This window comes from Sus scrofa, chromosome 7 (assembly GCF_000003025.6).
Source record: "Sus scrofa isolate TJ Tabasco breed Duroc chromosome 7, Sscrofa11.1, whole genome shotgun sequence".
In the NCBI taxonomy this organism is placed as follows: domain Eukaryota; kingdom Metazoa; phylum Chordata; class Mammalia; order Artiodactyla; family Suidae; genus Sus; species Sus scrofa.
Genome location: NC_010449.5, coordinates 23148834 through 23173047, shown reverse-complemented (window position 1 = coordinate 23173047; position 24214 = coordinate 23148834). Strand labels below are relative to the sequence as shown.

General features: G+C 49.1%; 2 protein-coding genes across 8 annotated transcripts; one reads left to right on the top strand and one right to left on the bottom strand.

Annotated features, from left to right (window-relative positions):
• On the bottom strand, positions 330–6734 carry MRPS18B (mitochondrial ribosomal protein S18B). The gene is made up of 7 exons (NM_001123140.1): positions 6657–6734; positions 5397–5505; positions 5192–5289; positions 4996–5064; positions 3297–3363; positions 1191–1250; positions 330–625 (listed from the first exon to the last, which is right to left on the bottom strand). Exons 1-7 carry the CDS (start codon positions 6732–6734, stop codon positions 330–332), a joined length of 777 nt encoding a protein of 258 aa, NP_001116612.1.
• On the top strand, positions 6115–24214 carry PPP1R10 (protein phosphatase 1 regulatory subunit 10). Of its 7 annotated transcripts, none has more exons than XM_013996564.2 (20): positions 6115–6139; positions 7592–8117; positions 14287–14404; positions 15068–15154; positions 15310–15445; positions 15894–15945; positions 17727–17804; positions 17944–18117; positions 18331–18436; positions 18536–18648; positions 19686–19786; positions 20044–20191; positions 20268–20426; positions 20528–20774; positions 20942–21005; positions 21115–21309; positions 21456–21531; positions 21760–21873; positions 22018–22728; positions 23006–24205. In XM_013996564.2, exons 3-20 carry the CDS (start codon positions 14298–14300, stop codon positions 23113–23115), a joined length of 2778 nt encoding a protein of 925 aa, XP_013852018.1. In that variant the 5' UTR covers positions 6115–6139; positions 7592–8117; positions 14287–14297; the 3' UTR covers positions 23116–24205. The 7 variants fall into 7 exon arrangements, with proteins under 7 accessions (XP_013852018.1, XP_005653508.1, XP_005653509.1 ...); XM_005653451.3 differs by lacking the exon at positions 6115–6139 and adding an exon at positions 6795–7378 and having other exon boundaries at positions 23006–24214; XM_005653452.3 differs by lacking the exon at positions 6115–6139 and adding an exon at positions 6839–7062.

Below are 24214 nucleotides of genomic sequence, written 5' to 3'. Positions count from 1 at the left end.
TCAAGCCATTGCCCCCTCCCAGCCCCCGCTAGAGAGTCCATCTGAAATTCAGCCCAGAGACAGGATACAGCTTTATTTTGTAAAAGCCCAGTTGGCACAGGTTTGAAACAGTAACAGAATGCTTAGCACATCTATTTACAATATGTAAAGGCTGGGTTTTCTCATACACATCTGCAGTGCCCTCCCCCAGCCTCAGACGTATTTATCCCTTTCACCAAAAGCCGCTTCCTTTCTTTGGCCCTGGGCCTGCCACTGCCACAAGAGACACAGCTCCTCAGGGTGAAATATTGTATAAGGGACACCCTGTCTCCCTCCCCGGTCTCCAGCTCCTACAGAGCACTTTGCGGGGCCCCAGGCTCAGTGGAGGAGGCTTCAGCTGGGGCTGTAAGGGGCACCTCGGGCATTAACTCAGGTGGAGGGCCACTTTCTTCTCGAAGACGGCCCTGATAGAGCCGGCGAAGGCGGGACAGCTCTCTCTCTGGTGGCTGTTTCCAGCTGTACCATGGGTACCAGGGGTCACCTGAAACCAGAGTGGGGGCTGGCGGAGTAGAACTCACAGCTCCATGAGTGGTACTGAAGTCAAGGTCCCGGGGTTCAACCTGGGGAATGTGGTACCTGAGAAGACCTGGGGGATTAAAAAATAGAGAGAGAAACCCCGGGAAGGGTGATTAAGACAGATAATAAGGAAAATGACCTGAAAGGGAGGGAGGGATCAATCAGAACCACTGGGTTCATGCATGCATGCAGTACACTGGGGAAAGGCGACTGGCCGGGGGGCAAGTGTGGGCTGACGTGCTGCCTGGGCTCTTATCTGTCATGCTGTGCAGCCCTACACCGGGGCAATGAAGCTGCATCTGCCGTACTAGAGGGTATTTTTCTTAGTTTATGCAAAAGTGTCATGAAGCCCAGGTCAGAAATTAACACAAAGCTCATCCTATGATCTAGCCATGGCATTGGGACCAACAACTATAAAATAAAAAGGCAGAGAAAGAGGAGGAACAAGGGGACAGGGCAATGACAAGAGACTCCGGAGAGGAAACAAAGAACAGTGGAGTGATAAAAGAAGAGATTCTTGAGAAGAACATGTTAGGTGCTACCCATATAGGAGGGAGCATTTACATCCACCTTCCAGCCCTAAGTCACCCTCCTCATGCTTACTGAAACTGCCCTGTGCCCCTTCTCACACTCACCATGATCCCTGGCTTTCTGGATGGCCTGGGTCAACTTCTTGTGTTGCTTCATACAGACCCCTGTGGAAAGAAAAAGATAACTTGGAGCTCATTTTATAAGTCACAATAATTAGGAGTTCCCTGTCATGGCTCAGTTGTTAATGAACCCAAGTATCCATGAGGACAAAGGTTTGATACCTGGCCTTGCCCAGTGGGTTAGGGATCCCGCCTTGCCATGAGCTGTGGTGTAGGTCGAAGACGTGGCTCAGATCCCACACTGTCGTGGCTGTGGTGCAGGCCAGCAGCTATGGCTCCAATTCGACCCCTTGCCTGGGAACCTCCATATACCATGGGTACAGACCCAAAGAAACAACAACAACAACAACAAAAAAGTCACAGTAATTAAAGAACAAAACTGCTTTTATATGATGCTTGAAGGCTAGACTTGGAAGACCTGGCTCTACTAATGACCCCACTCCCCTGCCCCCTCCATGAGTCTGTTTCCCCTTCTGCTCAATGGGAAGAACCTTTTCTCTGAGAACCAGGATGAAGACTTTAGGAGGGTCAAGCCACCTATAAAGAAGCCATTTGATGGTAAAGGCTTCAATACAGGGAACAGAACACAATCCAAAAGGCAAATGTGCTTAGTTAAATGGCTGAGTTGACAATACAAAGAGAAAGATTCAATGAAGGAAGAAAGGATTTCAGGTCTGGGGAAGGTGATCTGAGAAAGTAGCAAAATAGTTCCTTCAGCTTTTTACGGCTTGACTATAAAACTCTTAAAACTCGGGAGTTTCTAGCATGGCTCAATTGTTAACGAATCCGACTAGGAACCATGAGGTTGTGGGTTCCATCCCTGGCCTTGCTCAGTGGGTTAAGGATCTGGCATTTCTGTAAGCTATGGTGTAGGTTGCAGAGGCGGCTCAGACCTGGTATTGCTGTGCCTGTGGCATAGGCTGGCTGCTACAGCTCCGATTAGCCTGGGAACCTCCATATGGCACGGGTGTGGCCCTGGAAAAGACCAAAGACAAAAATAAATAAATAAATAAAATTCTTAAAACTCCTTGACAAACCAACCTCCACTGAGCATGCTACCACCCCACAAAAGGGTTGATTCCAATTATTCTTTGCAAATTTATTTTGCTTTGGAGCAGGTGTTGATAAAATATTTCTGGACAAGGCCATGTATTTTAGGGCATATATTATAGTCTGTCTCAGCTCAACTCTGCCATTGCAGCCTGGGAAGAGTTGCAGACAATATGAAAATAAATGGACATGGAATTTCCTTGTGGCACAGCAGGTTAAGGATCTGATGATATCCTCGCAGGGACTTGGGTTGCTGCTGTGACGTGGGATTGATTCCTGGCCTGAGAACTTCCACATCCTGCAGTGCAGCCAAAAAAAAAGAGAAAGAAAGAAAGAAAGAGGGAGTTCCCGAAGTGGTGCAGCAGAAATGAATCCAACTAGGAACCATGATGTTGCAGGTTTGATCCCTGGCCTTGCTCAGTGGGTTAAGGCTGTGAGCTGTGGTGTAGGTTGCAGACGTGGCTTGGATCTCATGTTGCTGTGGCTGTGGCTGTGGTGTAGGCTGCCAGCTGTAGCTTCAATTAGACCCCCAGCCTGAGAACCTCCATATGCCGCAGGTGTGGCCCTAAGAAGTCAAAAAAGGAAGGAAGGAAAAGAACAGAATAAAACATAGCAGTGAATGAGATTTAGCCTGTAGCTGTACTTAGGCAATAGATATAATCTTGAAATTTTAAGTTTACAATCCCAAATTTGGGAAATCTCATTGAACTGTCAACAGAGCGCATAAAAGTACCTCTGTGATAGTCAATTATGAGAAAGGCTTCTTAAAAGTGAAAAGACTATAAAAAGGAAACAATCACTACCATTCATCTTTGAAGAGCTGCATTTCGATGGTTTGCTTATGTTGATAACTGCCTCTGCCTTTGGCCCACATGTAACTGTTTTAGCATGAGTATCCACAATAGGCTAACATCTCAGAAGGTTCCAGCATACTTTTTATGCCATTAGTAGGAGCCACCAAACAAATACTTGTCGTCTTAATAAATACAAGAACTGCTGTAACGAAGGCTATTCTGGTGGGGACGGGGATGATGGGCTCACCTGTGTACGGGGCATGGAAGATGATACCCGTGTGGGCGCAGACAAACTGCTCCAAGAGCTTCACGTTCTGTAGGGAAAAGTGGTGGAGAAACAAGAGAGGGAAGGGAAGGCAGCAAAACAGACATTTAGAGACTGACAGGGCACAGTCCCTGCACACCCGCCCAGAGGACCTGGACCCTGCTCTGTCTCTCCAGGTGCTGCCCTCCTTCAATGTCCAGTTTTAGCCCCATTCGCTTACTGAACACACTTGCAAACTTCCCCCTTTCCTGGCCTTTCAACCCTTTTATGTGCACATCAGACACTCTGTCACTAAGACTCACATAGAATTCTCTTCTGCAGGGGTTAGGGTCTAACATCGGCCCCTCATGCAACAAATTAGGGACAGTCTTGGCAAATCCATGAAATCACCCATAAAATGTAGTACATGTTATAAGGTGCATTTATAAATGATTAATGTATACAAAAGTATGCCTTGGCGTTCCCTTCGTGGCTCAGCGGTTAATGCACCCAATTAGGATCCATGAGGATGCGAGTGTGATCCCAGGCCTCGCTCAGTGGGCTAAGGATCCAGCTATGAGCTATGGTGTAGGTTGCTCAAATCCCGAGGTGCTGTGGCTGTGGCATAGGCCGGCAGCTATAGCTCCAATTTAATCCCTAGCCTGGGAACTTCCATAGACATGGGTGTGGCCCTAAAAAGCAAGCAAACAAACAAAAACTATGCCTTATGTAATTTATTTATTTACTAAGATTAGTTAAAAAGGTTTAATTACTAGAATGATTCTCAGCCAGCAATTAATCACAGGTGGTGAGATTCCCAAAGAAAAAGCAGGTTTACTTGTGGAGTGGGATAGCAAGCAGAATCATCTGCACTATTCAACCTTTCTCCCTTAGCCAGGCAGCTTACTATAAACTGTATACAGATGGTTATAGTTTGTACACAGCTGAAACTGAGAAGTAGCTCCTGGACTCCTCTACAACCTGCTTCTGAAGGAGCCTGACAGCAGTCAGACACCCCCTTCTGCTGACTGACACACAAATGCCCTCCAACTCCCCTGACGACCTTCTTAATACTTCTAAGCCCTGCAAACTCAGACGAGCACGTTTCCATTATCATAAGGTTTTTGAATCCTTTAAGGAACAGGTCCTGTCCTTCTCACACTGAAGTGTCTTTCTTTTTTTTTTAACATAACTGACTGTACCTTGCTTCATGTACCTGCCCTCCAGCCCCTAGTCTCCAGCATGCCACCGACAAAATAAAGAAAACCTCAGAGAAAGAACTAGTCCAATCTACTTGCTGCTAACTGTGATGTATAAAAATGAAGCCTTGGGTGTAGCCCTCCCATTAGAAACGAGTATTTCTCTTGCTTGCCAATTTAGACTATAAATTTCATAGGCAAGGGATGAAGGTTTCTTTTTTAATAGTGGATGAAGCTTTTTAGTATAACCCATAGCAGAGAGCAAAGGCTAGAAGAAGGAATGTTTCATATTGCCGGAAAGTCAATATAAAATGGACTTTGGGCACTCTGCTATACAGCAGAAACTGACACACTGTAAATCAACTATGCTTAAAACAAAAACAAACAAAAAACAAAAAAAACCCAAAAAACTTTAGTGGCACCAGGACATGAAGAGTGAGGGGTACCTAAGGTAATCTCTCTAGCACTCTAGGTCTTTATTCTGGAGAAAAGACTCTCCTTACCCTAAAGTCGACGTGCAACTTCTGATCCCGGCAGATGGGGCAGGGATTCCCAGCAACTTTATTTCCCCGCTGTAGAGAGAAGAAACTGGCAGGTGAAGATGTTCAAAGCCTTGTCTGAAAAAGTGCAGCTACCACTGCGGCTATAGCCTTCAGCCCCACTCCACATCCCATCCATGTGTCACCTTCAGAAACTCACAATACACATCTTTCGAGTCCGCTGTGGGGGTATTCCACCTTTGTGGTTGCGACGGTAGTCAGCCCAGACAGGGCGAGAACCATAGCGGTTCTGGTATTCTGAAATGAAAGGCCACTTAAGTCATGTCTGGGTGCAGGTGGTGGGGGGCATCTCTGTCCCTTTATTTCAGACCTGACTTGCCCTCCCCTCCCCCATGAAGAAGTACCTTCTGAGTCCAGATATTTCCAGGGTTCATCTTTATAAGGGGAAATGGGAACCTGGGGCAAAGAATCATCCTCAGGGGGAGCTTTGGTGCAAAGAGTCTGGAGGAGAACCTATAGAAGGAGAGTGGAAATGAGACAGTGAGTTCAAGGAGAAACCTGACTGGTTAGCTGCCAACAGTTCAGGGAGAAAAAGAATCTATACCCACTATGTTAATGAAATATATATGAAAGGTAGCGTTGGGTGGGGGGGTTAAGTTGACATCATTAACCACCAGTCTCCCTACTGTAACTGGATCTTCAGAGAAAGAGTCATGTTGGAGGGTAACTAGATAGCTGATGGGGAGGCAAATTTATTTGAGAAAACAACTCAAAAACGTGGCACATATAAGATACTCTGTCCTTTCTGGGACAGACCGAGTCTAGTGGAGAAAAAGGGAGAATGTCTTATCTTCTTGGAGTTAAGATGAATGGCAGGAAGGAAATGCAAAGACAGATGAATCTCCACTCAATCCGATCCTGAATCACTGAGTTGCCCAGCCTTATAAAAAGTTGAAGGTCAACATTCCATAGGACAGAATAAACTTGAGTCCTAACGCTACCTTTAAAGCTACCAGGCCTATAATTAACTCTGTGGTGACCCTTGTCACCAATTTTTAGTCCCACTGTAGGGAGTGGCAGCTGGGCTAAGCCTTCCCATCTCGCCCTGCCCCGCTAAGAATCTGCCCTGCCAAGAACCTCCAGGGGGGTAAGTACGTGAGGCTGGAGGGAAACCTCGACCCAAAGTTAAGCTCATGTATGCTCTGATGAGAAACTGATTCAGTGACATAAAGAGAGCCGAGACACTGGTCCCCAGGTCGTGAGAATGTGTCCTGGCTTTATTAGGCTATAGCAGGGCTGGTAGAAGTTAGTGTCTGTCCCTCAACCCAAAGACCTTACTGGGCATCGCAGATTTAGACATCGTCTGAACAGTTCACAGCTGGTTTGTGTTATGACCAAGGGGTTCATTCCATCTCTTAATTATTTAATCGAGATGGAAACTAGGGAAGAGGATACCATCCAACCCTGGCTCTTCACCCTCGACTCGAAATAAGAAAATGCGCGCAGTATCGAGGAACGAGAAGGGAAGAGAGTGGTGGAAGTAAAGCATTGCCTTGACAGCAATCGGGAAGCTCTCCGCTCCTGGATTCCCAGAAGTGGAGCGACAACCTAGAGAAAGTACAGTTTAAGTTTTGGGTTGTACAAAACGTGCTCCAAGGAGTTACCTGAACTCCGTAGGCACCTCTGAAGGGCGAAACGCCAGGAAGGCGCCTCAGCAACACGTTCAATATGGAGGCAGCCATCTTGACGTACGCCCAAAGCAGGAAAGGCTAGAAAGGCGACTGCGCATGCACCTGGAAACTGACTGGGGGTAGGGCCAAGGACGCGCCCGCAGTGCGGAAGACGGCCGCGCATCTGCGTCAAGACGGAAACGAGAAAGGGGGGCCATAAGGAGAAGGCAATTTCAACTGCGTCACAATCGAATTCGGCCTCAAAATTGCGTTTTTGCGGCACCAGTCACTACGATTCTTAGACCTCATTCTTCGAGTTTGTCTTGTAAGCAATTTTGAAGGAGATTTTGACCGAGATTCTCTCACTGCGCATGCGCCGGTCCGATTCTACCAACCCAGGGTGAGAAATGGTCTCGAGGGCGGAAGTGGTGGAAGCAGAGGAAAGGGAGGTGCTAGGCCGCCCGGTCACGCGCACGCGTTAGCGGGCCAGGAAGGAGGCGGAAGAGGGTGCCCAGGGGAAGGGGCTGAGCGAAGCCGAAGACAGGCTAGCCAATCAGCTGGCGAGTTGTCTTTCTGGTTGGCCAATGAACTCACGCCTCGCGCACAATGTCTCGCGACAAGGGCGCTTCACTGGCACGTTTGCGCGCGTTGGGCGGCGTCCGGGTATAAAAGACTCCGCCCGAGCGGGCAGCCGCCATTCTGGGGTTCGTTTAGAGGTAAGTTTCGCCTTTTTGTCGGTTGGAGGGTGACATTTTTGGCCTGGGAAACGGGTTCGGCCTAGGCTCAGTTGGGAGCCATGACTTGTGTTAAGCGGCTGTTTTCGGGATGGGACACAGAGGTGTTTGAGGGCAACAAAAACGGTATTTTGGGGCGTTTCCGAGCAACCCGTATTGATTGTATCTTTCTCCCTTTTGTTCCTTTTATCCCAGGTTTGAATTTTCTCGGAGAAAGACAGGCCAGCCACGAGGAAAAAAGAAACAAGCCGCAGCAACATCTAAGCCCTTGAAAGGATCCTGAGAGAGGGGGGAAAGGGAAAACAGCAGCCACCAGCCCAACCACTTGTGTCTTCTGCCCCTTCCCACCTATCTTGCCCACCCCACCAGCCCACGCTGCTTGGGACTTGAAATTGTGGCCGAAGGACCGTCACCACATAACTTCAAAAATAATCAACCACCCTCCCTTCCCAAACCCACTCAAATTCACTCATCCAGCGTTTACTTTTTTGAATCCACTCAGAACTTTTTTTCTACGACCCCCCTCCCTAAATGGAGTTGGGTGGGGGGGGAAATGAATACTGAGTTGGCCTTTATTTTTTTTAAAGAGACTTTTTGATCCAATGAGGCCCCGCAAATAATTGAGTTTTGGGTCCTGGTTGGTTGTTTTATTTTTTTCTCTAAAATTTTAACCCCCTCCCCCCCTGAGCCCGAGGTGCTGACGTCGCAAAAAAATTGGATAGTAAGTGTCGAATTTTCAAAAACCAGCCTTGCAACAAGAAATCAACGTTTCCCGTTGTGAAACCAAAAATAATGAGAGGACGAAATGAGACCATAGAACAAATAGAGAACTGGAGAAGGACCGATCCGGTCGCTTAATCTCCATTAAAAGGGCCTTTGGGTCTTAACAGTGGTGTTCTCTCCTCTACCACCTACCTCTTCCCTGCCCTGGTGCGGGCAAGGAGAGGGTGGAGGGAGGGCCAGCAAGTTAGGATTTTGATGGTTAACCCTTGGTAATCCAGCCAATTTCCAGACTGCCAAAGCCATAAGTGTTTACTTTTTTATAAAGAGGAATGGTTACCTTCCTCTCGTTAGCTGCAGTCTTCAAAAGGGTTAATGAGCTCACATACAAAAGATGGTGGATCTTGTGGCCCAGAAGTCCCACTTCTTTGTGTGTGAGACAAGCAGGGCGCCTTTCAATTTGCCAGATTAATAAGCAATCTGTACATAAAGATTGCAGGGTAAGGAGATGGGCAGAGAAATAGTAGTTGACTATGACTTTAAATGATTGTTAACTCCTCTCAATTTTGATGTAATTTGCTTGGGGTATATTTGTGTGCTTAATATAGGTGGCAATCTAGGAATAAAGATTGCAAGACACTTAATTCAGGGCAAAATATAGTCTTAGTGCCAATACATACAAGATAATAGTTGGGGAGGTAAAAAATGTCTTGTAATTGTTGCAGATTGCATAGGTTATTTAAAAGCAGAAAAAGTGATTAACATTTTTAACTTGATACTTTTTGGCGGGGGTGGGGGGGTAATACAGTTAAGTAGAGGGTGGAAAGGTTGGGGAAATGTGGAAATCAGGAGTATAATTTTAAAAGCCATTTAGTGCAATTGAATGCTAGCATTTTGTCGTTAAAAGGAATTTTTTTCTTCCCTGCTTCAATATGGCGACTTTCTTTGTCCTTTTGTCTTCCAAGCGGCGTTGCAGGTTGTGTCTTGACCCATTTTTCTCCTGTCCTCCCACCTCAACCCTATTTGTTGACAGGGGTCCAAGTCCTCCCCCTTTCCCTTTATAGGGAGGATGGGGGGTGGTCGATAGTAAGGTTGAACCTCAATTGCAAATTCAATTCTTCCCCGCAGAAAATTGTTCTTTTTTAAATATTTTAATTGCTTTTATTTTCACAACGCTCTTAACTGATTCAAAGTAGGTCAAAGGCTTCTGCACAGGGTGGGGGGCTGCTTTTTGGTTTTTCTTACTAAAAAGGGGTGATTTTTAATGTAAATAGCTACCGGCAGAGCTGGGGATAGCTTTTTAAGTTTGAGTCCTCTTCTCCATTACAAAATGGCGTCCCTGCTTCTTTGTTGTTTTTCTCCCCCTTTTGCCATCCAGAGCTTAGGGCCGCCCTAGAAACTTGGTCAAGGGGGAGGAGCAGCATTGAAAGGTGATGTAATAAGCTTTCTTCCTCCTCCCTCCACCCTCTTGAAACTCCACCCCGAGCTGATGCCTTCTGGACTCCTTATGCACGCTGCTGTTAGAACGGAAAAGGCTGTTTTCCTTATTTTCTTAAAATCTTTCATAGTCATTATCTTAAAAGCTTACAGGAATTAGGTCTTAAAAGCTGTCCATCTCCTTGGGCAATTCTTTGTTTTTGTATTTAACAGTCCCGAGCCTGTTGCTTTTATTTTCACCATTCACTCATCACCACTGCTTTTGGAAGTGTTCCTTGCTTTAGTTGCCATGGGTGGGAAACCAAAGAGCTATACTTTAAGTCTGGGAGCTTTTGGGGGGAGTGTGTGTGTGAGCGTGTGTTGGGGGATACAGGGGAAAGACACAGGGCTTGTGAAAGCGTAACTGCAGTAGGTAACTGGGGCCTAATGACCCTGAAATGTACCGTTTCTGCTCAGGAGCCAGCCCTTGGGCCTCCTGCATTTGGTCACTTTGTATAATGAGAACCTGGGGGAGAGTGGGAACTTGAGGACTTTCTTCTAAATCACCCTTATTCCCACCTCCGGGTTTGGGGGTGAGCTCTTTGTGTTCAGTGCTGTGTCACGTTCTCCAGTTGCTTAGCTCCTGTACATTGGTACTAGGATGAGAAGTGAATCTTTAGGAAAGGAGGCGGCAGTTGTAAACTCGAGGCAGGGGGAATCCAGCTACGGTTTCTGGTAAGCAAAACCTTTCTGGTACTACGTTTCACAACCTTCATTTCTTTTTTTCCAAAGAGCCACCCTTTGAATTTTTTTCCTTCTAAAATTCCTTAAAAGCAATGGGAAAATAATGTCCTCTTCGTTTTTCAACTTGTGCAGTGCTGTAGCAATTGGTGCATGTTGAAAAGCCATGCCCCCCTGCGGGTGGTTATTGGGTGTCCTGTCCCTTTCTTACCTTTCTTCCTCCAACTTTTCTGAAGTCAAATCTTTATCAGACCCTCCATATACTTTTCATTTTTCTAAAGTCCTGCCCTGAAGCCTGAAGGTTCTAGGCAGAAGTGGAAAGCCATTTTGTACAGCTGTTCTCTGGTGACTTGGTGAGACTTCCAGGGCTAATTTTCTACTGGGGCTGGATTCTTAGCTTATTACTTAACCTTCTGGATTGGATGGGAGGGACTCTTCCACATGTCCTACTGACCTCAAGTTTTTTATCTTTTAAGCAGTTTGCCATGTGCCTCTGCAGCATACCTTCCTTGGGAGCTGAACATTCTACCCACTGGGGTTCCTGATCTCTAGTGAGCAGGGGATTAATAAAGAAGATCTACCTTAACATGGGAGATGGGGGAAAAGCTCTTCTAAGGGAAACCAGATCCATCCAGAGAACCTTGGAGAACCTGAACCTTGTAGTTTGTGGCCAGAGATCCGGGGATCCTGTCCTTTGAGTGGGGCTGGGGTGATTATCCCTTGCTGAAAGTCGGATAAGCTCTTGGGGAGGGCATGGGCTGCCAGGTTTTCCGAATGACTTTGAGGGGTGGGAGCTAACTCCTTGGAGAGAGCTGCGGCCTTGTGAATCGCCTGAGAGACATAATTCAACCCACTGCTGAGTCAGACTAGGAAATGCCTCAGTTACCGAGGAAAGAAAGGGGGAGTGTAAGGGGCTAACTACGAAGCGTTTCATTTCCAGACGTGCTAAGGCCTCTAAGTTAAGGTAAATCTGGGACTCCTTTCACCTTTGTTAGCAGAGTGTTGTGATTGTTTTTAACCTTGCATTGAATTTTTGTCCTGAACCAATTCAGTTGTTTCGTTTGGCGATGGGTATGTAAAAACTTGAGCAAGCTAGATATTTTTCACCTTATTTAATCAATAACTCAAGTAAAATTCATCTGGGGGCAGGAGTTGACGTCACTTTGAGGCTTAATTTTTTTATCTCTAAGAAGGTAGAGAATTCCCCAGCGCTTTGTGTCAGTGCACATCTCTGCCGGCAGCGTCCTCAGTGAGGAGAGCCCAGCTTTAGGACAAGGGGGAGATAATGCCAGGGGTTGCGCCCCACCCCCGTATGTTCTTCCTTCAAGAAGGTTAAAACATAGCATGTCCTGGATTATTTTGGTCCCAGGAAGCTTTCTGAAACTCCAGGCTCCAGATCCATTGTGACCCTGGGTCACTGCCCCTTCTTTCCTGGTCGGCTCATTTGCCTTTTCTGCTGGAGGCCTGTGCCAGGAATTTAGGCTCTTCATTCCTTTCCACTTGAGTGCCTTGGAACTTCTTTCTAATGTACTGACTTCAAAATAAGGAAATTAGCTTATTAAGACACTTGGGGTCCTTCATTTTAAATGAGTGAAAACTAAGCTGCCTGGAGGGAACCCATCATGAGAAAATCCACTTACATTTTAAAACCACATGATTGGTGCTTGTGAGACAAAATTTAGTTTTGTTAATTCCATTTCCAGAATATAAATACTTGGGAAAATATAGCAGAAAGTGAATATTTAACCTTTCTTCTGCTTTGTCTCCTAGCTGTTCTTGACTATTAATGTCTTTCATTCTTGTTCTGAATGGGTATTAAAAAGTTGTCCCTGGGTCCCATTCCCAGCAGAAGACACTTGGACAGAATTTAGCTGTGAACTCACTGGCTTCAAAGGTGGTTATTCTCTTGTCTCCCACCCTCAGGCACAGGAACATTGAAACTCAGGTGACAGTTTTTGTTTCTGAAGGAGGTGCCAGAAGCAGACCTGTTGGCTTAACTGGTGGGTGGATATGCAAAAGGGAGTTCTCCAAGGTGCTGTGTATTCAACTCTGGGTTTGAATCTGACCGGCCAGCTGGGTTTAGGGGACACGGGTTGAAATGAAATTAGTTTAATTGAAGGCTTGTTGGTCAAATTGTGTATATTTTGTTGCTGATGATAAATACTATTACTTTGGACTTGCTTATTGCCTTTTCAGTCTCCAGCAGATGGGAAATCTGCTCTATGCATTCCTTTATTGTATTTCTATCTCTCCTTGTAGTGTCTGTCTTACTTCGTAGTGTCTTATTACAAGGGGGAAATTCCTTTATCCCTATGTTTGTCTCTGTGTGTAAGTATTGCCACACAAGTGGATTTGGCCTGTGAACTTGTGATTTATCTGGTATTGGACTTGAATGTTTTTCCTCGGACCTCAGGTTCTACCTGACCTCATGGAGATTCCAGGACAGCAGCAACAGCACAATTAACCCGGGTTTGCTCACCTCTCAGTGTTTCTTACCTTATCTCCTCTTCCTCTATTCAGACCACAGGTTATAGTCTCAGGAACCAAGTTCCTCCACTGCCTCTGCTTCTTCTCACCTAGGTTGTTAGGACCTGTCAATGTAAACATTTATTAACCTTTTCGTTGGGATTAAAAGGATGAGATTGTTATGCTTGTTTTTCTCTTCTGGTTTGAGAACAAATAGAACAAATTAACATGATCTTATAAGAAGCCTGTTTTCTTTTCTGCAGGAAATATAGTCGTCTTGGTAAAACACTGATTTTCCCCACCCTTCTGCTGGGCTCCCATCTGTTGTCTCTGTACTAGATGCGGGAAGCTGTTTGCTCCTTGCCACCTTCTCCCAGAGCGTTCCTCTTATCTCCCAAGTGTCGATATTACTGAAGTGGCTTTCTTTTCTGCTCAGAAGCCAGTGTTTAGGGGTATTGTGGATAACAATCCTAATCAGAACCATATTGATTCTGAGTGACCTCTCTTGAGCTTGGGTTCTGGCCTTAGGAATTGCTTTACATGTCTCTGTCTCATAACAGCTGTGTTTAGCTTTTAATTAATTCCTTTTCTAACCTGGTCTAGAGTAGCTACTTAACATTTAATGGCATTTTCCCAGCTTCTCGTTTGATTTGTTCCATTCTTTTTGGCCCCATAGTTTCTAATTTCAAGCATTCCTTGGGGAATCTTGGATGGTGGTGTGATTTAGGTGGGGAATGGGGGTCAGAGTCGCATCTTTGCTTTTGAAACCACAGTGCATTCTTGCCGTTAACTCTGAAACAATAAAAACGTGTGCAGTGTTTGGCTAATGAGTGACATTCTGTTCAAGGCTTAGGAGGACCTACTTAATATCCTTTACATCCATTTGTCTATTTTGGGGAGCTACCCCAAACTTATGTGGAGAGAGGTTCGGTTTTCAAGTGTCATTTTCTTCTCTTCCATCTACAGCTTTAGCTGATTATCTCCTGGTTCAAGCAGAACATATCTTGCCACATGTGGAGATGGACTCTTTATGGACTAAGATGGAAAGGAATTGACTCTTAGAAGGCACTTAGCTCAAGTACCCACAAATGGTCCAGTACTTACCAAGCTGTATATTTGCTTTAAAAAAAAAAACAAAACCAGATTTATCAGCAGCTAAGGAGAAACAGGACCTAATAAGCAAAAGTGCCTTGGAGAGTTGAGTGTTTGTTTGGGGGATGTGCATACAGTGTGGTGAGGTTGAACTGTCCTGGAAGGCTGTGCCTGGGAGCTAGAGGAGAGGTAAAGGCTACCTCAGGCCTCCAGCCTGTCTTCCCTTCAGTCGTGTGTTAACCAACCCTGTGCTCTGCCTGCCAGGACTGTTTTCTCGGTAGTAACAATTGTGTGGATTTTTCTTAGGTGGAAAATGGTGTGTACATTTGAATATAGCTTGGATAATTAGCCACTGTTAATTGTCAAATGTAGAGATGGAATAACTTATTAGTGGACAACTGGCACTGTCCTTGCCACCCATTTATTCTGGGATTTGTTTTATTCTCTCATCTTAGAAACCTCCAACATGGGTTCAGGTCCCATAGACCCCAAAGAGCTTCTCAAGGGCCTGGATAGCTTCCTTAACCGAGATGGGGAAGTCAAGAGTGTGGATGGGATTTCAAAGATTTTCAGGTGAGTCTGTACCCTTTGAATTTGTCGTGAGCAGAAGATACTCCATGTGGTGGTGGTAGTTACAGCAGACAGCAGTGAGTGTTCCTTGAGAGGAAAGAGTCAGTGGACTGAGATTCAAATCCAGTTACGTTAGGACTAGCGACAGAGAAAGCTGATTCCTTGGTCCCTGGCCTTATGGAATCTGGGTATTTGGAGAGCCAAAGTCCCAGCGGAAGGAAGGAAACAGGAGCCAGGTGCCCGAATTCTTGGTTCTGTTTTGGGTCACGTTCTGTATTCCCAGAACGTCATTTTCCTTCAGAGATCCTCAAGTTTTTCTGGAGAAAGCAAGAGACTGAGCCAATCCCAATCACATTTGAAGAGTTAGATTGTAGTTGAAGGCTAGAAGTATTCCCCCGAAGCAGAATCCAATGTGTCCTGTGTGCGAGGGATGCAGTGATGCTCACTTCCCCAGATCGGAGACTTCAGTATGTCCCCTCAGTTGTTTTCCATCCTTGGGTGGGTTTCCACATGGCTCCTGACCCACCCCTTCCTTCTAGTGGCCTCTGTGACCTCCCCCAGCTCTGCAGCAAAGTCCCAAGGCATCAGGGTCTCTAGGTGCTCCCGCAGAGTAGACAGCCTTCTACTCTGACTGCTGCACTTCTGACCTTAACTCATCTCTTACAGTCTGATGAAGGAAGCACGAAAGATGGTGAGTCGATGCACTTACTTGAACATTCTCCTGCAGACTCGTTCACCAGAAATACTGGTCAAGTAAGTGGGGACCTGGGCGGCTGGGATGGGAAGATGTAGTTAGAAGGCAGGGGAGGTGAGGCACAGGGTTCCTGGGTCATTGATGGGGGACTCATTGTGTGGGGTGAACTCCCAGGACCCCGAAGGGCATTACAGATTCTCCTCCCTGCCTGCAGGTTTATCGATGTTGGTGGTTACAAGCTTCTCAACAATTGGCTGACATACTCGAAGACAACCAACAACATTCCCCTCTTGCAGCAAATCCTGCTCACCTTGCAGCACCTACCGCTCACTGTTGACCATCTCAAGCAGGTACCCTCAGTCTTCCCAGTCATGGTTCTTCCCTTTTGGTTTAGCGTAGCAGACGGAAAACTGACAGAGACCCTGGTGTGGTTACACTCTTGGGCCTGTGGGGTAGAATGGTGGGGAAAAAATGCCACAGGTGTGGCCTGAAAAAGAAAAAAGTAGGAATTTTAAATCAGAATATTTGGTTTGAGCTTATCACCTTTAATAGGTGTGTAATATGGGGCACTTCCTAAATCAAAGCCTTGATTTTTCTCATCTGTAAGATGGGCATAATTGAACCTATCTGGGTGGCCTTAAGCAGTTAAGACCATGTTTCCAAAGGCTTTGTTAGAGGTAAAGTGCTGTCTCAGTGTTAGTCACCGTTCAAGAGCTCGAGAGTCTGTGGGTTGTTAGCTCTGAGGGGGCTGCGTTTACGCCTGGCGCTGAGCTTCCTGCTGTTCCCTGTCTCCCCTAGAACAACACGGCCAAGCTGGTGAAGCAGCTGAGCAAGTCAAGTGAGGATGAAGGTAAGGGCCACCAGTCCCTCCTCTCTGTCCTGGGCCTTCCTCTGCTACTTCTGCTCAGTCACCTTTGTTTCTAAAAATCTTTTGATGTAAAAGGCACACACTTAAAATTCTTCAGGAGAAATAGTGTCATCCTAGAATGTCTTGTCATCATTTACTTCTGTTTTTCTAAATAAATATAGCATATTCTAGGACCCTCAATTTCTATTTTCCTAACAACAGATAATGCTCGTTCTGCTATAGAGCACGGGCAGAATCCCGACTCCTGGACTGTATCGTAGCTTTGATAGCAACCAATTCTTTCCTTTTTTTCTTTTTCTTTTTATTGGCTTTTTTTGTCTTTTCAGGGCCGTACTTATGGCATAAGGAGGTTGTCAGGCTAGGGGTCTAGTCGGAGCTGTAGCCGCCAGTCTACGCCACAGCCACAGCAACGCAGGATCCAAGCCTTGTCTTCGACCTACACCACAACTCAACAGCAACGCCGGTTCCTTAACCCACTGAGCAAGGCCAGGGATCAAACCTGAAACCTCATGTTCCTAGTCGGATTCGTTTTTGCTGTGCCACAATGGAAACTTTTTTTTTTTTGGCTCGATTCTTTCCTTTTCTAAGACAGAGGGTTTTGGGAGCTCCTGATGAGGGCCATATTGTTCTGGCTTGAAGACAAAGCCTGGGTCCAGAAAGTCACAGGCTCTTCTTTAGAGAACAAAAGAAATAACCCAAAGATTTTATGCCCAAGGTATAAACCAGGAGCACAAGACACTAGTTTCCTGCGAGAGAGCAGTATTGTAGCAGAGCTGGTCCCCGAGCAGCCAAATACAGGCTTGCTCTTCATCTCTGGGAGTAGTGTCCTAGGTCCCTGTGGAAAAAAGCCTTTGGCCGTTTTGTGTGGAGGGAGCACCTAGGCCTGGGCAAGCCTATGTGTAGCTCCTTGAGCTAGAGGAGAAAACACAGGAAATGTATTCTAAGATGAAAGAGTCCTGATTTTGTTTCAACTCACAGGATTAAGTGAAAAACATTCCTTAGCTTTCCTTTCCTTTGGTAGTAGGAATGCTCAGTTTGGGGATTTTTTTTCTTTCTTTTTTTTAAACAAGTTTTATTTATTTATTTATTTATTTTTTGTCTTTTTGCTATTTCTTGGGCCGCTCCCCGCGGCATATGGAGGTTCCCAGGCCAGGAGTCTAATCAGAACTGTAGCCACCGGCCTACGCCAGAGCCACAGCAACGCGGGATCCGAGCCGCGTCTGCAACCTACACCACAGCTCACGGCAACGCCAGATCGTTAACCCACTGAGCAAGGGCAGGGACCGAACCTGCATCCTCATGGATACGAGTCAGATTTGTTTCCAGTGAGCCACGAGAGGAACTCCTGACAAGGTTTTTACATAAAGAAGAACTCTTCCTCAACAGCAAAGAATGCAAGTTCCTGTCATGGCTCAGTGGTAACGAACCTAATTAGCATCCACGAGAATGTGAGTTGGATCCCTGGCCTTGCTCAGTGGGTTAAGGATCCAGCTTGCTGTGAGCTGTGGTGTAGGTCGCAGACTCGGCTTGGATCACGTGTTCCTGTGGCTGTGGTGTAGACTGACCGCTGCAGCTCTGATTCGACCCCTACGCCTGGGAACCCCCATGTACTGTGGATGCAGCCCTAAAAAGCAAAAAACAAACTCTGGGTTCCTTTTCCCATTACACAGATTTTTATGTATATTTCAAACATGTCTGTTTTCAGTTACTGGAAGAATAATATCTTACATTATTTTGGCATTGGCCTTTTCTCTCACCCACAGAGCTCCGGAAATTGGCCTCGGTCCTTGTCAGTGACTGGATGGCTGTCATCCGCTCCCAGAGCAGCACCCAGCCTGCTGGTAAGCTCCTGGGTCCTTTATCCCTGGTATTTCTTGCCCCTGGGACATGGCCTTCGTGCCTCTAGCCTGCTTTACCTCCGACTGACTGTCTCTCTCCTCTCTAAGTGAAATCCTTTTCTTCTCTGTCTTTCCACAACAGAGAAAGATAAGAAGAAACGCAAAGAAGAGGGAAAGAGTCGAACCACCCCTCCTGAGCGACCGTTGACTGAGGTGAAGGCAGAGACCCGGGCCGAGGAGGCCCCGGAGAAGAAGAGGGAGAAGCCTAAGTCTCTCCGCACCACGGCGCCCAGTCACGCCAAGTTCCGTTCCACCGGTAAGGCTGCTGGCAGGCCTCTGCGGGGACGTGCACGACCGAGGCTTGCAGTGGAGGAGTTGGACTTAATGGTACAGTGACCCAGTCTGTAGACGAGGGAGGACAGTGGGTGAATCGTCATGGGGTTTATAAGGCGAGACGAAGGTGAAGGGAGGAAGAGTCAGGAGTGGGTGGAGTGAGTCCAGCCCCAGCAGCACATCTTTCCTCCCCCAGGCCTGGAGCTGGAGACCCCGTCTTTGGTGCCCGTGAAGAAGAATGCCAGTGCAGTGGTGGTTTCTGACAAGTACAACCTTAAACCCATCCCGCTCAAGCGTCAGAGGTGCGGACCGTGTTGTGGGTTTTCGAATGGCCGGGTCTGTGCATGTCGGGAGGAGAGAAGGGGTGAGTCAGCTGCAGTTGACGGTTCTTTTTCTCACAGCTCCATAGCTGCCCTGGGTGATGCTGCCCCCCCTGCAGAGAAGAAGTACAAGCCACTCAACACGACCCCCAATGCCACCAAAGAGATCAAAGTGAAGATCATCCCACCACAGCGTGAGTCAAAAACGGGGGGCTGTGCTGGGAAATGGGAGCAAGCTCTGTGGAAAGGAGACACTTTCCTCCAGTTTTCACTTGAGTTTTTGGTGTCCTTTAATGTTTGCAACTCTGGAATTCCCTTTATAGCAGCGCTTCATAGGGTTACTTAGGAGTTATTTTATTTAGGAGTTATTTATTTTTTGGCCCCACCTACAGCATTCGGAAGTTCCCCCAGCCAGGGATCGAACCTGTGCCGCAGTAGTGGCTTGGGTCACTGCTTGGGTGCCCCAAGCCACTGTTGTGAACACACTGGATTAGGAGTAATTTTAGAGATAAGGTAGGCAGGCAGGGCTGGTTGGGGCACTCCCAGCTGGCAAGGTAATCTGTCATGTTCCTGGCGACTGGCCTTGTCAGTTACCTGAGCTCTGATTCATATCCAAGGCCACAACTTGCCTGCCTTAAATAAAAGATAGGGAGTTCCCGCTGTGGTGCAGCAGGATCGGCAGCATTTTGGGAGTACTGGGACATAGGTTTGATCCTCAGCCCGGCACAGTGGGTTAAGGAGCCGGTGTGGCTACAGCTGCATCTTAGGTCACAACTACGGCGTGGATCTGATCCCTGGACTGGGAACTCCGTATACTGTGGGGCAGCCAAAAAAGAAAAAAATAAAAAAGATAGGAGTTACTCCTGTGGCCCAGTGGGTTAAGAATCCAACTGCAGTGGCTTGGGTCGATCCTCAGCCCAGTGCAGTGGATTAAAGGATCCGGCATTGCCATAGCTGCTTCTCAGGTTGCAGCTGCAGCTTGGATTCAGTCCCTGGAACTTCCGTATGCTAAGGGTGTGACCACAAATTTAAAAAAAAAAAAAAAAAAAAAGCGTAATGGCGAGAATTTGTGGTGTGAAACCTACATATGCTTTCTGGTCACCTGGAGCCTGTTGTGTCCAAATAAGCACAGGGCAGGGTCTCTGTTGGCCGGTTTTCTGTTCAGACTTTGTGGGAATTAGGATAATGGAGAAGGTCTGCTGATTCCATCTTATGCCTTTTTGTTTTGCAGCTATGGAGGGCCTGGGCTTTCTAGATGCGCTCAATTCAGCCCCTGTTCCAGGCATCAAAATTAAGAAGAAGAAGAAGGTGCTGTCACCCACAGCGGCCAAGGTATGGGCGCTAGGCAGTAGGTGCCAGTGCCCGGGTAGAAGAGGTCCAGGGGAAGGGAGGGCGCGGCAGCTGGGCACGTGGGGAGGACAGAGCAGCTGTGTCTCAGGTGTAGGCTGGTGGGGGCAGACAAGAGACAGAGCTGTCCTTCAGGGGACCTGCTTGGTGGGAATCCTGCCTGGGACCGTGGACTAACTGCCTGGCCTTGACCTTCCTTGGCTTTCCTGTCCGCTCATTCACTTCTTTTTCTTTCACAATAGCCAAGCCCATTTGAAGGGAAAACAAGCACAGAACCAAGCACAGCCAAACCTTCTTCCCCAGAGCCAGCACCTCCTTCGGAGGCTATGGACACAGACCGTCCCGGGACCCCAGTTCCCCCTGTCGAAGTCCCGGAGCTCATGGATACGGGTAAGTCTAGACACTGGCTCAGGTTGGGGGGTTTTCTAGAAGGAAGGATCCGGTCTGAAACCACTCCTGCTTGCAGCCTCTTTGGAGCCAGGAGCTCTGGATGCAAAGCCAGTGGAGAGTCCCGGAGATCCCAGCCAGCTGACACGGAAAGGCAGGAAGAGGAAAACTGTGACGTGGCCTGAGGAGGGCAAACTGAGAGAGTATTTCTATTTTGAGCTGGATGAGACTGAACGAGGTTAGAGATCAAGTAGGCAGGGTGGCAGGTGGGCTGTAGGCAGGTTCAAAAGGGCTTGGTGGGGCTTACTTCCCTCTTGCTTCTTTTCTCCTGGCCCATAGTTAATGTGAATAAGATCAAGGACTTTGGCGAGGCAGCCAAGCGAGAGATACTGTCAGACCGACACGCGTTTGAGACGGCCCGGCGTCTGAGCCACGACAACATGGAGGAGAAGGTGCCCTGGGTCTGCCCCCGGCCTCTGGTGCTGCCCTCGCCTCTCGTCACCCCTGGAAGCAATAGCCAGGAGCGGTACATCCAGGCTGAGCGGGAGAAGGGGATCCTTCAGGAGCTTTTCCTGAACAAGGAGAGGTGAGCAGAATAGGGGCTCCCTTCTTGGGACATTAAGCCTTAGAGAGGCACTTGCTCTGCTCTGGGGTGAGTCGCAAGCGGGTGGGGGTGGGAGGGAAGAGGAGGGCTTGAATAAATAATTTGACTGTCATGCTTCTTTTTTCTGTTACCTGCGGCATTCCTGACAGTCCTCATGAGCCTGATCCTGAGCCCTATGAACCCGTCCCCCCAAAACTCATCCCCCTAGATGAGGTGAGTGAAGGTTATATGGTGATGAGAGGTGTGATTAATTTTAACGCATCTTTCGTGTGAGACTGACTCTTCATTCTTTTTTGGTCCTGATTGTTCCCTGTTCTTTCAGGAATGTTCCATGGATGAGACCCCATATGTTGAGACCTTGGAACCTGGGGGTGCCGGTGGCTCACCCGATGGGGCAGGTGGTTCAAAATTGCCTCCTGTCCTGGCCAATCTTATGGGGAGCATGGGTGCCGGGAAGAGCCCCCAGGGTCCCGGAGGAGGCGGCATCAATGTCCAGGAGATCCTCACGTCCATCATGGTATGAGCCCCGGCCCCTTTCCCACTCCCTTTCTCCTCAGCCCTCGCCTCCCCTTCCCGCTTACTTCCCCCTCGGGTTTTCCTTCCTCGACTGCTTGTTGCCCTTGTCCTCGGTTGACCTTGTTCCCTCCCGACCTTGCCTCCCAGGGTAGCCCTAACAGTCATCCCTCAGAGGAGCTGCTGAAGCAACCCGACTATTCGGACAAGATCAAGCAGATGCTGGGTAATGCTCCCCGCCAGCCCTGGGGCCCAGGCCAGCAGGCCTGCAGTGGAGTTGGGGGAGCAGGGGTGTTGCCACTGGGCAGCAAGACGTGGGAGGGGAAGACTGAACAGAGAGCGTGGTGCTCTGCCAGGTTGGTCTGGAGGTGGGCCGGGCACACCTAAGTGGGGAGACGCCCTGCTGCTCTTCCAGCAGCCCCTGCTCACGGCTTTGTTCCTTTTGCATTAACAGTGCCCCATGGACTCTTGGGCCCTGGTCCGATCGCCAACGGTTTCCCCCCAGGAGGCCCTGGGGGCCCTAAGGGCATGCAGCATTTCCCCCCTGGGCCCGGGGGGCCTATGCCTGGTAGGTAGTGGGGGAGAGGGTGGAATGGGCTTGTCCCTGTACTTTGGGTCTGGTGATGCTACAGGGGTGATGAAAGCTGGGAGTGGCAATCCTTGGGTGTGACAGGCAGCTGATACTGTCTCTCTCCCTTTCCTCCCCCAATAGGTCCCCATGGAGGCCCTGGGGGCCCTGGTGGGCCAGTGGGTCCTCGTCTCCTGGGTCCCCCACCCCCTCCCCGGGGGGGTGATCCCTTCTGGGATGGCCCGGGTGACCCCATGCGGGGTGGCCCGATGCGAGGGGGACCAGGACCAGGTCCTGGACCATACCATAGAGGACGCGGTGGCCGAGGAGGAAATGAACCTCCTCCTCCTCCTCCTCCTTTCCGAGGGGCCAGAGGAGGGCGCTCTGGTGGAGGACCGCCTAATGGACGAGGGGGCCCCGGCGGGGGCATGGTTGGAGGCGGTGGGCATCGTCCCCATGAAGGCCCTGGCGGGGGCATGAGCAGCGGCAGTGGACATCGCCCCCACGAAGGCCCTGGCGGTGGCATGGGTGGGGGACATCGCCCCCACGAAGGCCCTGGCGGTGGCATGGGTGGGGGGCATCGCCCCCATGAAGGTCCCGGCGGTGGCATGGGTGGAGGCAGTGGACATCGCCCCCACGAAGGCCCTGGCGGAGGAATGGGTGCTGGTGGTGGACATCGGCCCCATGAAGGCCCTGGACATGGGGGGCCCCATGGCCACAGGCCTCATGATGTCCCTGGTCACCGAGGCCACGACCATAGAGGGCCGCCACCTCATGAACACCGTGGCCATGATGGCCCTGGTCACGGAGGAGGGGGCCACCGAGGGCATGATGGAGGCCACAACCACGGAGGAGGTGAGGATGCTCCCTGTCCCCTTGTGTGCCTCTTGGTGTCCCATACAGGCATTGGCGGGGGGGCTGTCACTACCTCAGGTGTGGCAGGCAGAACCCCAGGTCACCTCGTTCCCAGTTCCCAGCATGCCTGGCAGCTCCTACCTTTTACCCTTCCCCCAGGCCCCCAAGCTTGGTGTCGCTGAAAGATGCTTCTCAGGAGGCTTGGACTGCTGCCGCGAGGGTGGTACTGACCTCTGAGCTATTCTGTCTAACCGTCATTCCCCCCTTGTTCCCACAGACATGTCAAAGCGCCCCGTTTGTCGACATTTCATGATGAAGGGCAACTGCCGCTACGAGAACAACTGTGCCTTCTACCACCCGGGTGTCAATGGGCCCCCCCTGCCCTAGGACCGCCCGCCCGCCCGCACACAGCCCTGCGGACTGTAGCCTGGCTCCTTCCACCCTTTTATGGCTTCTGTGAGGCCCACTGTCCCCTGCCCCCAGCCGATGAGGAGCTGGCCCCCTCAGCGCCCACCTGCCTGGGTTCCTGGGGGTTTTCTGATCACTGGTGCGCATCGATGTACATATTTCCCTCCAGTCTGGGGAGGAGAGACTGGACACATTCTGTACCCTGGACTGAAGAGGAGACCCAGTTGGCTTCACTTTTTGAGGAGAGTTGTCCGGTTTCCCAAGTCCCTCCCTCCCCGGTGTGACCCTGCGTGCCGGAGAACCTGAAGCTAGCGAGGCCGGAGCCCACCTCTGCTCTCCTGCGCTGGGTCCCGACGCGTGTGAGATCATCCCAGCCACGGATATTCCTCCCTGCGGGGTAGAGGTGGTAAGGGGTGCTCTACCTCCCTCTGCACGGAGGGGCTCGGTCCGGCTGGATTTGAGTCCGGAACACACCTCGCCCCCCCACCCCCCCTCCAGCCATCCGTTCTGAATTCTTTCTCTAAGGACTGCGACCGTCTGAAGAGCCGAGTTTGCAGCATGGGTCTGGCTGGGTTCGATGATGGCAAATTCCTATCTGCATCCAGTCAAGTTTGAGCTGGCCTAGGGGTGGCTCTTTGTGGCGGTCCACCCTTGCCTACGGCTCATTCTGGAAATTAAAACACTTCAGTGAGACCAGCTTTTCATCAACTGAAGCCCGGTGTGCTGGGCCTGACAGTCACACTACATGCACTGCCTTCAGGAGTGAGTGCGCTCCTGGCCCCTACCTGGAACCTTGTCGGGGGAGGCCTCCAGCTCCCTTGCCCTGTCAGCCACCTCTGAGTCCCCACCAGGTGCCTTCCTGGGTGGATTCGTTAGGGTGACTGGCCCTCTCCAGCCCTTTCCTTCACCTGTCTCAGCATCAGTTGTTTTCTATGAAAACAGTGGATTGGTTGGGTTTTGTGCAGGGTCTATGGTTAGAGCCACAATGGATTTGAGGATGAGTATTTTTCTTTTTCTTTTGGTTTTGTATATTTTGTACATTAATAATAAACAGTGGAAAGAGAAGCAACTTATTTAA